The following is a 17,934-nucleotide window of genomic DNA, read 5'->3' on the forward strand; positions in this document are numbered from 1 at the left end:
ACATTGCTGTAACTGGAAAACTGGAGTGCTCATCTTGGAGAAGACAAGGAGAAACAAGAACATAATGTGTTTAATCAAACAGGGGAGAGGGTGGCAGGACAGAGCCTGGGAGGTCCTCGGCATTGGTTCTATATTATTTGAAGTAAACCTGTAGGATTTCACTATCTGAAATGTAGTAAAGGATATGAATTATGCTGCCACTGGGCAGAAAAACTTTTTGAAGCATATTGAAGCTGAAGTTTAGCATCACTAAAAGTCAATCTTGGTGTGCCAAACTGGGGTCTTGCTGTAGATTCAAGTCTTATAAAAAAAAAATAGTATGCACTGCACTTCTTATTCTGAAAACCTAAAGTGAGGAAGTGCTGTGTCCCTGGTTAACTTTAATTTAGATACTGTTTTTTAACATGTGTTCTTGCACATTTCTAGTTTTTGTATCTCTTTCCTGCGTGCTTACTTCTGCTGAGACCATCTACCTCATGGTGCTGAGAAAAATGATGTTAAGTCCTTGAGAATTGTTTGCATTTTTTAGACTGAGGTTATTAGGACTGACTGCCAGAAAGTGATTGTGAATATCGGACAGTTTTAGCTATTTGGGACTGAGAGAGGTGACAGAGACCCATGAGGTGTGGCTGTGCCATCCTTGCATGATTAAAACATTTCTGTGTTCTATGGTGGTGTTAATATGTGACCACGCAAACTTAAATACTACATCCTGAAAGAAAAAGATGAGCGACGAGCTCTGGATGTGAAACTGGCATTTCCAGGTCACTGGCCACGAGTGTAGCTTGGCAGAGGGCAGAGCTTGTTATCGTTTGTGGTTTGCAGTTGGTCTCCTTCCAGGAGTCAGGACTGCAGCGCTCCTGCTTTGGGGCCCTAAGCCCTGACAGAGCTGCGCAGTCCCACCGTGCCCAAACTGCACCTCTGCACCTGTGCCTCCCACAGGCTGGTCTGTTGTTCAGCTCATCTGTGTTTTATTACTGGAGAGTCATTATTGAGGTAGTGTTTTATTAGAATAGATACACAATTTGCGTGTGTAACCTCAATATACTGAGGAAGCTTGAGCTCCAAAACCTTGATCAGTGAGTCTGAGATTTCCCGGGTTATGTGGGAATAACTGGGCAATGTATAATATCAGTTCTGTTTATAGTATACCTGAGCAAGAATGAAGAAAGTATTGCTCCATTTAAAAAATAATGCTGCCAATATATTTATATATTGCAGCTTGGGAGATGGCAGCATTGACTACCTGTCTGTACTAATTCTGGTTGGAAACTTAAGTGACCTATTTTTTTTTTTTTTTATCATGTAGCAGTAGTAAGGAGCCCTACAGATTATCAGACCATTATTTGTTTTGTGATATCCTCTACTAGGAAATTTCACCTCTCTCTTCCTAAAGAGGGATGAACACTGGAAAAATTTTAAAGCAGAAATGTAATAGTTTATTATAATTTTCCCTGCATGTTCCTCATTTTTATATTTGTCATGACCCGTGTAGTCTTCTAAATATCATGCAAGTACTGCTGTCATTATTGGCCAGCCATAGTTGGTGTCAGCACATGCAGTTAGATACTTACTTCCTTTTGCAGCCTCAAAACATGGTAGTGTTTGAATGACTGCAGATCTGAATGTAGCTATGACACAGTTGTCTTACCTCCTTAACAGGCTGCTCTCTTTAAAATACGGATTGATATATAAACATGTTTTTATCCCTGTCCATCGTATTGTAGGCTGGCATATCTGTTTCTTTGCTGATAGACTGTGGATATTTTCCATGTCTTCCTACACAAATACAAAACCTACTATTTAATTTTTATTGCAAAACAGTGATGGAAATGCTATTACAAGATTGTATAAACTATGTAGCAGATCTAAATGTGATATCCTGTAAAAGGGAAAGCAGATGTTATTTAAAATGTGAACTGAGAGGAGCAAAGCCTATGTGTCCAAGAGGTCCATCCAGGCACTAGGATGGGGGATGCTCAAGGTGTCTGTCCAACAAAAAGGCACTACAATGCTTGTGTCAAGTTATTACATCTGTAATGTATGGTCATGGTGTGGGAGTCAGGTGTAACATTCTCCATGTGTCCTGGGCTCCTTTTCAGTTGGTAATGGATTTTGGAGCAGCATTTTTGAAGTTGTCACTGTTCAGTGTGCCCATCCTTCCCACTTTTGTGAGTCATTACAGGATTCTTTGTCTCCAGATCTGGGTGTGTTGTGAAACTGCAGGTGGGTGCAGGGGGATCTCCATACCCACTGAGCCAGGTGCTGTTCATGCAGCCATGCTGAAAGCCCCACGTTCCCTGGTGCCTCCACAGCCACAACTTCCCATTCATATCAGCCTCAGCCTCTCAGTTACAGTTCTTTGCAATGCTTTTTAGGACTTAAAAGAATGTATTGAAACCAGATAAAGATTTCTGCTGTGGAGAGAGCAAACTACTTTTTGAAATAAATTATTACAATCAGCTAAAAACTTTAAATGCAAGTTGAGGGAAGTAGGAGAAAAAAAGGGTTTTTTTCCCTTGTGATGCTAATACATGCAGCTCAAATCTTTTAAATGACCAATTTAGCCATGTATTTTGGAGTTCCATGGACAAGCATATGACAACCTATTTTTACTTCAGATGTGACTAGTCTCCTCCCTTGAACTGACAAAGAAGCTGTTAACTCTGAAACCTTGGTGTGTTTATGGTGGCTAAGAATAGCTCTGCATGGCTCTGAGTATTGTCTTCATGTAGAAGTCCAGTTTGAGTGCTGGACATCTGCATGCTGGGTTGGGATTTTTATAGGTTTTTGCTATGCCCTTACGCTTCGTCTGAGGACTTAAAGTCCTGAAGGCTGTCATCTGCTTCCCTAAGGAATTGCATAACTTGGGATTCTTCCTAATTTAGTTTACTTTTATTTGCAGTAAGCATAGATAAATTTAGTCAGAAAGTCTGATTAGAAATACAAGTGTCTCATGCTTATTCTTTAAAAAAAAAATCTAACTAGTGTCTCATGTGAACTCAGCACTATCTTTTGCTGTTAAAGACTTAAAAAGCACTGAGAAACCTCAAAAACTTAATTATAAAAAACCCACACATACAAAACAAATTTGGATAAGTGTCCTAGTGAACAATCCTAAATGTTCTATATATTTGTTAATTTTTATATTCATAAAACTTTTTTCTCAAGAAAATAGGTATCACAGACTATCAATAAATTAAGCAGCTGACACTGCTCTTTTTCCGTAGAATTTGATGATTGAAGGACTTGGCTCACGAGAGCACATTTGATAAACAGGAAAAACACAGATACCTAATTTAAAACCAGAACTTAAAACAGCATTGTAAGATGTGTCTATGCCTTAGCAAGGAAATTTGTGCTGTAGCTGAAAAATACACAGTCTCTTCTATGTGCTAATAACTCTTTGGTAATATCTGCTGGGAACTGAAACTCGTTGGAGTTGAATTTTCAGAAGAGCTGATCCCCTGAGTGCAGAGCAGAAAATTTCATTCAGGGAAATTATCAGATTTTTTTTATAGTTATATTTAGGTAGTTGCCTGGATGTGACAAGAAAAAGGGTTTTGTTTTTTTATTCCTCAGCAAAATTACTGTAAGAATATGCTTTTGAAAAAGTTGGGTTCACTTTTTCTGTTTTTCTCCCTATGACGTGTTTGTGTTAAATGTGGCAGATTGAGTTAGTCTGGTATATTTTTCTTTTCAGCTCATATGTTCATATGGAGGATTACCAGGCAAAACTGACAGAATCGGAGCGTGGAACAGTTGTTCTTTTCTGAAATTTGTATTTAATGCATGAGACTTTTTTTTATCCTCGATGTGTGTATCCTTGAGCATATTCCAGTGCTGGATTGTATTTGTTTATTTCTTCTCTTCTTTGCTTTTTTTAATCCTTGTGTATATATACTTAACAAAACATTTGGTATCAGAAATACTATTACAATATTTCTGAGCACTTCACTGGAATAATCCTTGTGTATATATACTTAACACTTCAATTTTCAAAACATTTGGTATCAGAAATACTATTACAATATTTCTGAGCACTTCACTAGACAGTTATTTACAAAGACGTGAAGGTGCTCTCTAAGTGGACCCAGTCTGGGCTAATGTGTTGGGTTTTGTTGGTTTTTTTTGGTTTTTTTGTTTGCTTATTTGTTTTTAATGATACATTATTTGAAGTTCTTGGTTGCTTTATAACTGATGTTCCAGAGTCCTTTTCTGAAATAATATTTTAGAGCAAAACTGCCAGCATTCATTACTTTCTTACATTTATTCAGGAAAGGTATCAATTTGACACTAATGAGGATAATTGAGGATAATGAGCATAATGAGGATAATGAGGAAAAGTTTTTTCCTCTTTGAACTGGGAGCTGGAATTGCACTCTTCTCACAAGGAAAGAATAAGCAGGCAGTGAAGTGAGAGAAGGTTAAACAAACTACCTTGGGCTGTGCTCTCCAAGAGACCTCTTTGCAAAAGTTGCTGGCTTCTGACACAATCTTATTTGGACATAAGATTAAGCATAAATTCATTGAGCATTTTGATAATGTTTTTGTTTCAAATACAGTGGACCAATAGAGTTTTTTATATCCTTAAGTCTGCAAACTGAGGATATGAAGTTTTGTTTTTACAGAGAACTGTGGATTAGGAAAGATGAGATAAGGTATTTAAGTTTCTGTTTGCTAGTTAACATAGGCATGCCTGGGTCACTTTGACCTTGTTACAGGATTAATTTTTTGTGTGTGGTATATACCTATCTTTTAATATATTGAAAGGAAATAAAACATCATCACTGGTGATAATTTTGCAGTGACAACTATTAAGAGTGTCTCTGCAGCCTGTATTTATGTGTATTCCTTTGCTGCTATATCCTTGCCTTAGTTTTAGATTTTAAATGCTACGTCTTAAAACTTTAGATTTACTTTCTGTTTTTCTTTCTCTTCCTGTAGTTAGCATACCATAGCAATGAATTCTTTATTCACAGTAGGTTCACTCTCATCATTGCTGTGGAAATGTGTGTTTCTTTAACTTATAGATCAGTGTATAAGGAAATCTGGAATAAACACTAGTGAATAAAATTCTCTTTCCTTCTCTTTGTACTCTTTCACTCCCCAGGCCTAACTAGTTTATCTTTCCCCTGCTGCCTTTGCCTCCCTTCTGCATTTTAGTTTAACATCGTTTAGCCAAGCATTGATTTAATTTTATTGCCTTTGTTAGCTCATGCCTAATGCAGGATTCAGGGCATCAGTGTGTTTCCAGCCTTCAATTTGATGGCACAAATGGGTTTCTCCCTTAGCAGTAAATGTTCTGTTCTCTGCCCCACTTCCCTCACCCCATGGGCTGTGCAGGGCACACTTTCTGTGCCAATCAGAAAGGTCATGAGTGCATGCAAATTTACCGGCGTGCCCTTCCCTGTTGCTTGAAAAGTTGACCATCAGGATCTGGCTCTCACATGGGAGTCTATCAGCCAGGAGAGGGAATGATGAGAAACCAAACTGCCCTCAGCAAGCTTAAATTTGCTCTGCAGGAATCTGCATCCCCCTCGGAAACTTCTTCTAAATAATAAAAAACTCCAGGAGATTGAACTGAAGGAGAAATAACACTAATGAGTTATGGCCTCTCAGCCATTACATGAATGCACATATGGTCTAAAAGCATGGTAACTGACTGGTATGGTGGTGACCCTGAACTTAGAAGCCCCATGAAAAGCAGGGAATAGTACTGGCTCAGACTTCGTGGGGACTCCGTTTACATTTTCCAGAGTGCAGATGGATCAGAAGAACTAACAGAACAAGCCAGTGTTATGCAATTCTCTCTTTGCTCTCTATATTCAGTGAGAAGTTGATGTCTTTGTTCCTGTTGCAGAAATAAAGTTAAATAAAAAATAAGCTTCAGATACTGCCCTTTAAAATTAATACTGTAAGCTTTTTTTTTTTGGCAAGTTAATAATTCTGGAATAAATTACTTCTGTGTTTGCATCGTTAATGAAAGTATGACGTGCAATGCTGTAGAAGCCTAATGCTAATGAGGATAGGAAGGAAAGAAACAAGTTTAGGGATTTCTTTTGAGGGAACACAAAAATTGTGAGTGAATGTTGATAGTTAGATATGTTTGTTTGTTAAAGTTCAGTGTTTTGAAGGAAGCTGAGCTACCAGGGTGGATACATACGTTCTTCACTTGTGCTATGCAAGGTACTTTGACAGTTAAGGACATGTGAAGTCTTCACAAGGTCTACTGGGAAAGGAGATGGAAGCTACCAGCTCTGTGCTTGGGGTGGTATTGTTTCTCTGAGAAGTTTGTAACTTGATTACAGAACATTTTTCGAGCAGTAATTCCCATATTAAAGTCTAACTTGCTTTATTATATGTGCAGCTTAAAATGGAATTCAAGGCTACAGTTGTATAATATGTCAGTACAAAAAGAGCATTTCTGAAAACTACTGTTGGGAATTTAACTTACAGCCCTGAACCTTTACATTCCTGCCATTATCCTGCTTCCAAATGTGATGGATTATGTTTAGATTATGGACAGATGAGACTTATCCTTTACATTCTTTGAAGCTGATCTTGCATGAGAGCAGCTTTCTGACAGTGAAACAAAGCATGTTAAGTAAATTAGTAGTTTGGAAGTATGCTATTAATTAAATCTTGCTCCTTTCTAAATAACGATTGCTGTGAAATTCAAAATATTATTTTTAATTAAAGTACTTTATTTGAAGAAGTTTTCTATTCTGGCTGTTGTTGTAGAAAAGGAATTACATAAACTATATTTTTAATGATCTGACACTTTAATGGCCAGGATATCCTGATGGCATGCCGTAATCAAGAGTGACTGGGCAGGACTTGAGACAATTGAGTTCAAACTGATTTCCTCTTCCCCCTCCAGTTTTTGTGTTCTATCACATTGTTTTCCACTGTGTATGGTTTGCTCTTTTGGCATCTTGTGCTATCAAAATTAATTTTTAATTTTTCTTTTTTTCCTGTCTGATAATAATCTACATGCATGGTCTACCATAAAAGGCTCTGTAAAATGAGTCACCAAATGAGTTGTACTTCTTGAATATGTGTGTAGAAATTTCAGCCAGTATTTCAAATCTATTCGTAGCTGTTGTGTTGTTGAGGATTTTTTAAAAATGTATGTAAATTTATCTTATATTCATCGTAGTGTTTTTTAAAAAGATTATTATTTAATTTTAAATTTCTTGTTTGCCATGGTAGTTGCTTGTGCCATAGGAGGGACAGTCTGTCCTGCTGTCAGACCCTACATTAGAATTACACAGCACTAGAGATCAGATGATCTTCAGCATTATCTTTGGAGCTTCTAGCAGCCTTTGATGCTGTCAATTCCAACATTTTCAGTGGAAAGAGGGAGCCCAGTAACAGCTAACAGTCTGTTGCTGACTGTGAGAAGCAGATGCTCCTGATACAGGATGAGGATAGAGGTTTAGAAAGAATGTTGAGTGGAGTTGCTACTTCTCACCTGTGTATAACTAACAAGTCTATTGCTGACTACTGCCCTGGGTATCCTCACACTATCCTGTATGTCAGATCTGATCTCTTTTTCAACCAATACATGTCTTAATAAAAGTTTTTGTGTATTCTACTCCAGTAAATAAAAATACTTATCCATCTGATTCAGGTGATTGTACATTTTGGACTTGGCTGTTGTTTGTCCTGTTCAGCCACAATTCTGTGAGAAGCAGGTGCTCCTCATACAGGGTGAGGGTAGAGGTTTAGAAAGAATGTTGAGTGGAGTTGCTACTTCTCACCTGTGTATAAAGGTAAGAGAGATGACTGCCACAGTTCATAATGGCAAAGCCAGTAGGATTTACTCGGAGAAATTCGAAGCCCAGTTTCTCTCTTCTCATGTATTTGAATTTACGAAAAATAAGTATTTAAAAATAATTTCCCTGATTTTATCTTAAATCCATTTAATCTTTCTGTCTGTTCTAGAGTTTCAGGAAAGAAATTGTATACCTGTTTTATTTTTGACTTTTCAAAGTAGGGAAGGGGACTATAAGAGATGAAGTCCCATACAGAAATTGGAGTATTTGCTGCTTAGAGTTTGCTCAGCCATTAAAGCATCTAGTCAAGAAGAATGTCTTGTTCTCTTCATAATGCTTCCTCAAAGAATATCTTCATATCTTCCTCAAAGAATTTCGTACTGAATATTAGTATGAAAAAGGGGTAAAAGAGCAGTGTGGCAGAGAATATAGCAAAAAGTCTTCAGAGGATTATGGTGATGGGGAGTTTAGAAGGTAAAAAGACCTTTCAAGGACATTTTTGTCTTTGGTTTGACACAAATTTACTTTATACATCCCAGACAATGGTTATATGTGTGGAAAAGATGCTGGAGAAATTTTCTTCTAAACTGAAAAACTTGTGGTTTGTTTGAGTTGGGTTTTTTTAATAATTAAAAAACATCACTTTCAAGTTTGATGGAATATTACTTCCCTTTTACTTTTTCTCTTGTGGGAGACTGGTTACATTTCTAGAAATTTATGCCAAATGAAAATCTAAAAATCACATTTTAAGAATGAAAGTGACAGAGGTATTAACAGTAGTGGAGAAGAAGGCTGCCGAATCTCTGGAAGGACTCAATTACTTAGTTATGAGGCAAAAATCAAAATCTGAGGGTCATCTGTAGCAGCAAGACTTCTAAGAGCTTGCAATCTGGCCCAGATACCTAGAAAACCAGATATTGCCAGACAAGGTTTCATGCCTTAGAATTTCTGCTGTGTCTTTGTGTTGGCAAGGAGTAATGTTTCTGTTACCATTCTTGCCTGTGTTTGCAGAGTCTTTGAGAGCAGAAAACAAATTTCATGTGAGTACCTGTAACTAGACAAATTTACAGCTGCTCTCCCAGTTGAGTCAATTTTCCTAAAGAAAGAATGTTCATATTTGCTGGTTGTAAAAAAATAATCTTTACAATAAAACTTCAAAGATTTCTGTGAAGATTTTGTTCTGTGGGGATGTTTTTAGTCCAAGTGAAAGCTCAGCTGTCATAGCACCAGTTCCCACAATAAACTCAGAAATACCTTTTATATTCTCTTTCAGGCTATCCTTTGTGTTACAGCCATATGGTTAATTAACTATTTGTTGAAATTAATTTATCTTCTGTTTATTGATGCAGCATTCATTTATGTTTCTTTGTCGCAGAGTTTGGCTGAAATTAAACATATCTGAAACTCCTTAGAGAAGTTTTTAATAGGGAAGTGTTTCTGCTGCAGAACTAAAGTGTGACTTCTGATTTAGACATGGAGGGGAAGTTATCAATACACATAAAACTTCCTCTCACTGAAAGGCTGGACTTGGCTTTACAAACTTTACACTGAACCATACCACTGAACAATGCCACTTGTAAGCCTGTTTCTACTTCACAGGTAGGCAATGCATTAATCTTGTCATCGTGTGACATATCATAAATGCATGACATAAGTACCAGCTACAATTGCTGGTTACTTGATTATTTCCATTAGTCATTTAAAACCAGTAAAGAATTGAGAGAGGTGAGGTAAGAATTTGCACTCTGGGCTTAGTCTATGTGACATGTTAACAATAGTTCTTCTTTGCCTGTTGTGTAATTGGACACATGTACGAAGCCAAAATCTTTGTTAAACATCTTCCAAAGAAACTGTATACTGCCAACACAGAGAAGGAAGAGAGAATTCCATAGCTGGTGTTGCTGGATGAATTAGTTGTGTAGTCTGTATTGAAAATAATAGGAAGTTTGTGCACCATGATCTATGTATCCAGACTAAGGGATGAGAAATAGAGGAAGAAGTGCAGGTTTGCTTTCTTGATAATGTATATTCTAATGTATTCAAATTGATTTCAGTTTCTACTGCTGTGTTTGTATTTGTGGTGTTATCATTCAGTTCATGTGTATTATAAAAAGCAAAGGAATATCTAGATACCACATTAAGAAAATGTGCAGTCAGTTGCCCATGATAGATGCTTAATTTCACTGTCAAAGACTGTGAATTCTGTTCACATTATTTAGGTTGTCTTGTAAAGTTACATTGCTCTGGTGTCAGGAGGCTGCTTTGCCTGTCCCTTGGCATTGAGTGTTTCATACCAATATCAAGATTAATATTCATATTAGGTATGGGTTTTTTTAAGGGCCTTGTAAGAATGCCTCAAAAAAGAGCATCTAGCAGAAACTCAGTTTCTTGGTCTATCTAAATGTATTCTTGAGAATAATTTACATAACCAAGAAAATCAGAATAGCTTTTGTATAAAAACAGATGTGCTCAAAATGCGTGTATATTTTATGAGTTTGTAATTTTTTTCTCTTTAATTGTATCTAGTAGCACAGTTTAAGATTAGTATCACTTTGCTGGTAAGTAAGTGTCAGTGAAATAAATGAGAATAACTGGATAAATGCAGTATAATGCAGAAGTGTCTGCTCATTCTGCAGGACTGCTGAATCCAGCACTTGTGTGTTGCTGGTGAACCAAGGAGCCAGCCACGTGTGCCACAGTACTGGGTGTGCATGACATCAGCAGGGATTCAGTACAGCTGGAGCAGTGAGGCAGGGATGAATCCAGCTTTAGACAGGCTTCATGCACTCTCAGTAGTGCTACATAGCTGGAACAAAACCCAGTGAAGTCGACCTGGTTGTCTGCTGTGCCACCACGTGCTCCAGCAACCCAGGTAAACCACATCCTCCCATCGCTAGTGCGAAAGCAAATCCAGGAGATCTGAGTGAAGAATGGCTCTTTCTTTGTATTTGCTTATAGGTTGGAGGCTAAGATCTGGAATGTGCACCTGTTACTAGAGCAGTGTTTGTTGAATTTCATTGTGTTCATAAAGCTGTTCACTGTTCCTTTCATTCAAGTCATAAGACTTTCTTTTCCACTGGTAGAAGCAAATAGACTTTGGAAACAGAAACCTAATGATGATCACGACTTTCAGAATTGTGAAGTAATGATAAATTTAGTGAAGAAGTTGCTCTGAAAAACAGGGTCCTGATCAGGGACATGGGAAACCTAGGTTTAACATTTGGGCTCTATTCATAATTTGTTGGGATGATTCTAGATAGGTTGCATCTCTTTTGAGCATTGACATCCTTTTTAGGAAAAAAATATTCTTTTGGTAAAATAAGTAAGATCTTTCATTGTGAAACACTCTTAACAATCACTACAAACAAGTTTCCATGTATATTAATATCATTTCTGTGTGGCAGGATAAAATGTTCTAGATGCTATCAGAGTAGAAGGCAAGGAGCTTAATTAAAATTCCCTTAAGTCACCACATGTAATATTTTTAGTCTTTGGAAATTTTTGTATTGTCAGTTGGACATGCAAACCCTATTCTGCAGCAAGTGTCACAGGAAATATAAAATACCTCTGAAAGTACATGTGCTTCAAAAATAACAGTGAAAAGCTTAATTGATAAATGTGAGCTATGTAAAATTATCTACTACTTTAGCAATTAATTGTAAAAATAGCAACCAAGAATATAATCTGCTTGATGAAAACTGCGGAGGCCCCTCAAGATTGTGTTGAGCATGTTTATTTTATAGTTGAGTACTTTATTTTAAAATGCTATAAAAGTAATTCCAGATGTGTTTTCAGGTATGTGGAAAGAGGGGAGATACCTGATGGAAGTTTTACTTCAGTCCAGCCATTCCAACTTCCTGAGACACAGCAGCAACTGAAGCCAAATGTCAGTTAAAGCAAAAACCATGAAAAACTTGGGAAAAAAGCACATATAAAGTGCCAACACTTGGCTCGGTGTAAAGTAGTACCCAAAAAAGTCGGAAAGCTAAAAATCATAATTTTGTATTAGCCACAAAGTAAAATGGACTCATCAGCTGTCACTGGCTGGGGTGTGTTCATTATCTTTCAGTACCTGCTTTGTGTGTTTGAACTCTGAATAGCCTCATTGTAAATAGGATGCTACTTTATATGCTCAAATACTTGATGCATTTGGACTATGCAGAGAGAAACAGGATGATAAAATAGTAACATTCTTTTCTGTCAAATTGAGTATTAAATAACTTTTCCTAGTTCTAGACACTCGTGTTTAACATGAAACAACTTTGTTTTTCATTTAGCATACATCAGGGCGTGTTGACTTTTGACCTAGGAGTGTGTTGTCTGTCTAATTACCCTTTGTATTGTTTTACTGTTCCTTGCAACTATCCAAACAATTCGGTGTGGCCCTAGCAACCAAACAATACTGTTTAACAAAGATTTCCTTACTGCATTGCTCCCAGATTTCCCACGTAGCAGTAGCTCACATCAGAGCAAACAAACAGGATATTGTTTCAAGTGAATAATGTTCACTGTTCTCAAGTGATTTGTGAAAGTAGTTTTTTAGTTTTGAGCTGTTGCAAGTTGTATGGTTTCTGGTTCCAGATCTCATCTAAAGTTCTGTAGAATGCTTCATGTTTTGAAGTTTCCAAACTATGTTTGAGACTTACATTTTCTCTGGCAGCTAAGAGTAAAGAATGGCTTATGCTTTGATGGCAAAGAATAGCAGAAACAATTATTTAATCCTGTCCTGCAATGACTTTTTATCCATTAAGCATATTTAAATTCATATAGATTCCTCTTACAATTTTATTGATTGCAAATTCATGAGTAAATGAATCCCACTGAATGTAATTATACCAGATAATAATGTTGTTTGACCTAGCTAAGAAATCTGAGAATAGATTTTGACTTTTCTTTAACAAACTCTTGTGTATTTACTAATTAAACAGTTGAGCTCCCTCTCCATTTTCCCTCTTACATATTTTTCTGTGTGTATTTAACTAAATTACTGGTTTTACAAAGCAGATAAAGCCATGAACATTGTCATATGCAAGACAAGAGTCTCGATGCTAATGTCAACCATTAGTACTATTGTGAATTAGAGTCCTCAGCAAGTTCATGGATGAAAGTAAATGCCAATAATTTTTTCTTCCTTTTACATACTCATACATTTTAGCAAAACTAAGGTATTTGTAATACTCTCATGGCAGTGTTTATAATTGCTTCAGTTTGACAGTTTTCCTTTGTTTTTTGGCGGGGTAAATTCATTGCCACCTGGAGAGTTCGTGAATATGAGCACAGAGATGAGTAACATGAATGCAGTAGGATAGCCTTGACTCTGCTTTGCTGCTGAAAGAGTAAAAAGGCAAGCCCTGTTCCTACTCTGTGTGCTGGCTGCAAGGGATTGCATCCCTTGACAGTGCTGCAGTGTGTGCTGTCCAAAGGGGCTGTGTGAAACTATAGCCAGGGAGTGGGGTCCTTGCTGGTTCTGGTGGATGTAAGGCTATCCTGGCACCACATTTCCTTGGCTGCAAGGTTGTGACCTCTGCCTTGTACTGAAATTTCTGCAGCACTTACAAGACTCAGTCTGATTATAGTCCAGTTGCTTATTTTTTTTCTTGCCAGCATTAGGTTTTTGCCCAGTTTCTCCATTTCCTATGGTTTTGCTTGAGCCTGAGGAGGGAATTTACCTGTGTTTAGATCAGTGCAGAGAGCCTTGAGGTTTCATCCTTAGTGCGGGAGGCTGTTTTATAGCTTTGAAAGTTAACACACTAAGGTGGTCCCTTTTACTGAGGATTGAATTGCTAACATAAAGTAAAGATAGCACTTTAAAGATTATCAGCACCCAATGTTTCCTGATTCTTAAGTGACAGGGTTTTTTGAATGTAATCTTTTAAAATCTGAAGACAGAAATGTATTACGTAAACACTATTAAGAATTGTCTGCATAATTGTCTACATCTAAATATAGTTTGGGGTGAGGAGCCCAGTGGCCTTTCTTAGTTTCCCCAGAGGGCGAAAAGAGCTGGTTGAGTGCCAGCTCCTCGCTCTTCAGGAGCAGGAACTGGACCAGAGCTCTGGCATGTTCACTGCAGTCCAGATCATGCAGCAGTTGTGGCATATTCAGGAGGTAAGTCTGGAATGTGCTGAAGCTACTGCTTTGCTAAGTTTCTTCTGACAACACACAAGTAATGATATTCAAAAGGAGATTTAAACACTCATTTCTTTCCAGCCTGTTAGCGTTAATATGTCTTTTAAAATAAGACAGTCCAACTTGTCTGTTGATTGGAACAAAGCTTTAGCTTTCTTAGAAACTCATATTTAGGATAAAAGCAACTGCATATATTAGAAATATGTGGTATCTGTTGTGGGTCCTTAGCTACTCAAATTTCCATTTTGTTTATATGATGGAGATGAAAAGAATGTTGTTCAAAAGCTGCATGTGGCAGCATTCTTCTCTTTTGCCTATCCCATGCTTGGTATTTCTGTTTGTTACCTGCTATGGCTATGAAGGATGTGTTTGTTCCTTCTTTTCACCTCTTCTCAAATCTCTGTGCTCTTATTCTTGACACATTTTCATCTCTCTCATTTTCTGGACTGCCTTTGGAAACATTGACGCTTCAGGATGGCAAGAGATGCTTGAGAACATAAGCATTGTAAAGACATGATTTTTTTTTTAAAGTCCCTGTAATGTTTATGTTTCTGTACTGAAGGACGAGCCAATCATCAGATGTGGGATGAGAAAGAGTTTTGGATTGTAATCTTCCTTTTGCAGCCTGCACTTTGTTCTGTTTCTTAATGCTTTTGTGTACTTACATGTAGTGAGCTTCTGCCATAGGGATCTAGATCATGGCAGTGTCTGTGATATCCCATTGTCCCTGGCTGTGTGGGACAAGCTCCTCTCTGTCTTTTAGTGCCTCTGATACTGAGATCAAAGTGCTGGATTGAAGTGCTAGAGGATGTTTAGAAGTGTTTTATGACATATGCAGTGTGCCTGTTGTTCTGGCCCAGGAACTCAGTTTTGTGACCTTGTGCAAGTCTTTCCAACCTCAAAGAAAGGATTCTGCAATTTATGTTTATTTCCTGTTTTATGTAACAGGAAAAAATATGCATTTCTGCAGCTAAACAGCAAGTTTGTACAGTAGCATAGAGATTAAAAACAAGTCGTGTAGTACTCACAATCTTATGCAAGGTAATGTTCCTTTTGGATTAGAAGCTAAGGTAGTTGGGGGCATTCAGTTTTCACTCCTGCAGAATTTCTCACTTCACTAATGCATTTGATAAATGATAAATTTCAATGGAATTTGTGGGAGTCCATGTTATATTATGTAAAATGTAACTTTCTGAATTGATAGAAGATAAAATAAATGGCCAATACTTATCCTGAAAAGATGTGATGTACCAACGTTTGGTCTCATGTTTTTTCATAAATTAGTTGAAAAAAACATTTGAGAAAATGTTGTGGATAATATTTAGCTTACAGGGTTTGCACATGTGAAAACTGAGATTGTAAAAAAATTTTCAGATTCAGCAAAATAAACCAAATGTGTCTCCTCTCAATTTACCTGCAGAAAGCCTTAAAAAAGCTTACCTAAACACATCACGAAATGTAGCAGAATAAAACAGATGGGAACTACACTCCCTGCATGACTGCCTTAGGAAAATAAAACCTTAATATAAATAGATAAGAATTGTTAATATCAATTCCTAATAGCAATTGAAAAATGACATCTGCAGTCATGGAATACACTAGGGAAATATCAGACCTCCTTTGGTACATTTGGGTCATTATTAAGAGGTGTCAACAGTTATTTTGATATATAGTGTGCAAGACAAGAATTGTAATTATCTGCCATGATTGTTTTGTGTATTCAGCCTCTGTGTGTGAGTTCTGAAACATTATTTTCAGTACTGCAGTTCACATTGCTAGCAGCTTTCTCAATAAACAGATGTTTTGGAATGCTTAGGGATAAAAAAAAAATAAAGGTGGATAACTAGATATGAAGTTTGTATGTGACAGTTTTGGTATAAAAGCAAAAACCATTAATTCTTAGAAAATGAGACTGATATATACAGTGGTATTTGTATTGATTAATAACTATTTCTTACAAGGAACAAGTTTTTAATGTGAGACTAGAAGATCAGTTAGCATGACATGTCTAAAAAGGGTTTGCATTCTTGTTAGGAAAATCAGTTTACTGACAAAAAGTGCCAAGGAAAAAATTATCTTGGAGGTATTTGGACACCAAATAGAAACATGAACTTAATGGGTGATCTATAAAATGGAATCAAGCAATGCTTCTCATAATATAAGGAGATAACCCTTTCCATTCAACCTTCTGGGTTTTAGTCATACTTGAACTGAAGGTACTATATGTTAATCATGGTCATTGTAGAGCATTTTATTGGCAACAGAAGTGACCTACATTGTAGACTCTTGTGCAACTTAAGAGTAAAAATACCGACCTAACTAAAACAAATTCTTGTTGTATGTTACGGTTAGTTGTTTCCTTCTCTTTTAGAGAATTTACTGTGTGAAAGTAAGTGTATGATAAATGGGAAAATATAAAGTGACTGGCACCACGTTTAGAAGCTCTGCCTTATAGCTCTGTGTTTTTCTTGTTTTTTTACCTTTAGCCTCCACACCAGCCAGCAGAGTAAATAAACGTAGAGTTTCTCCAAGTGTTGTTTCCACCTGGGAGAAGAGAGGCATCATCATGTCTAACATTACTATTGACCCAGATGTGAAACCGGGCGAGTATGTCATCAAAAGCCTCTTTGCTGAATTTGCTGTTCAAGCTGAAAAGAAAATTGAACTTGTAATGGCTGAACCTTTGGTAAGTCCTTTTTTTTCCATAGTACCTCTCAAAACGGTCTTGTATTTCCTGAAATAGGCTGATTTATCATATGTATGGTTACTGAAAAAAGCACTCCCAGATATTGTTGACTTTTCAAAGAGATTACTTGAGGAATAAGTAAGCTTCTGCAAACAGGATTGCTACCTGATTTGTTTTATTGACTCATGTCAAAACTGTCTACTGGTAGTTACTGGAAACAAGACCTCGTAGTGTATTGCTAAGGTCTGTGGAGTTACAAAAGGAAATAGGAACAACAAAAAATGTTCCTTCATTAGTACTGTGAAGTGTGTTTCCTGTCAGTGTTTCTTTCAAGTAATACTTGGGCAATATCCTTTCAAGAAAAGATGCATTTGGTTTGTTTTCTGAAGTAATGATACTAACACCTGGAATAATATAGTAGTCTGCATATATTGCAGATTAAACAAAAAGGCACAATTCCATTGGTGATCCAGACTTTGTGGTCTTGAAATAAATGGTTTTGTTTTAATTTGGAAATTTCTGGGGAAAAAAACAAACCCAAAACAAAAAAACTCAAAACCACGACAAACAAAACCAACTTTTTTTTTTTCTTAACCTAGAAATTCACTGGGTGTGGTGCTGTGGCTAGCAGAAGGCCAACTCACAGAAAGCTTCTGCTGGCAGCTGCTGCTTGCTGAAGTATTCATGTGCAAAACATACATACGTGAGCATTTGACCCCCAATTTTGAAACTTCAGGAAAAAGTTTTCTTAGGAAGCAGTCCAAAAGAACACAAAAGCAGGCCTAAAACTGTTTTGTGGATTATGGAATCATCTTCAACTACAACCATTAGTAGAAAAAAGGCTGAGGAAACTGAAAATTTTCTTTATAGCTATTCTTTATTTATATGTCTGTATGCACCAGGCAAGTTTGCAACTTAAATATAACTTGTCTGTTTGTTTTTAGACATCCAAAAACATAATGTATACAGGAGGGGTTTATATAAGAAAGCACAAAAACTTGGTAGCAAAAGGGGCACATAAGTGATGAAGGGTACCTGGCTGAAAATGAGAGGAGAGCTGTAGTGGCAGTGATGCTGTGGCAGGAAAGGCTGGTAGCTCCTCTGTCCATCTGTGTGCCAAGTGCTGCTTCTCCAGCCCCATTTCCATCCATCATCCAGACAGGGACGGTAGTGCTTGGCCAGGGGGACAGACTGCCTGGAGCTGAGTTGGGCTGAAGAGGGCTTTTCCTGCAGACACAGCTAGTTTGGGAGTCAAATCTAACCAGAATAATGGGAGCAAGGCAAATATAATAGTCCTGCAGTTCACTTGTGCTGCAAAACTTTCCGTAGACCAGCTGA

The 17,934-nt window shown here is 37.2% G+C and overlaps 1 protein-coding gene across 13 annotated transcripts in view; it reads left to right on the forward strand.

Moving 5' to 3' along the window:
• FRYL (FRY like transcription coactivator) overlaps positions 1 to 17,934 on the forward strand; it is a 158,986-nt gene that overhangs the window by 47,234 nt on the left and 93,818 nt on the right. For 11 of the 13 annotated variants that reach the window (XM_039699154.1, XM_039699155.1, XM_039699153.1 and 8 more), the window contains one exon: positions 16,397 to 16,596. In XM_039699154.1, coding sequence (XP_039555088.1) covers positions 16,477 to 16,596 — 120 coding nt within the window. In that variant the 5' untranslated portion in view covers positions 16,397 to 16,476. Of the gene's footprint in view, positions 1 to 10,635; positions 10,654 to 13,527; positions 13,890 to 16,396; positions 16,597 to 17,934 lie in introns of those variants that run through there. The other 2 variants (XM_039699156.1, XM_039699157.1) reach the window with 2 other exon arrangements.

This window comes from Passer montanus, unplaced genomic scaffold, assembly GCF_014805655.1.
Source record: "Passer montanus isolate IOZ18808 unplaced genomic scaffold, ASM1480565v1 scaffold13, whole genome shotgun sequence".
Taxonomy (NCBI): domain Eukaryota; kingdom Metazoa; phylum Chordata; class Aves; order Passeriformes; family Passeridae; genus Passer; species Passer montanus.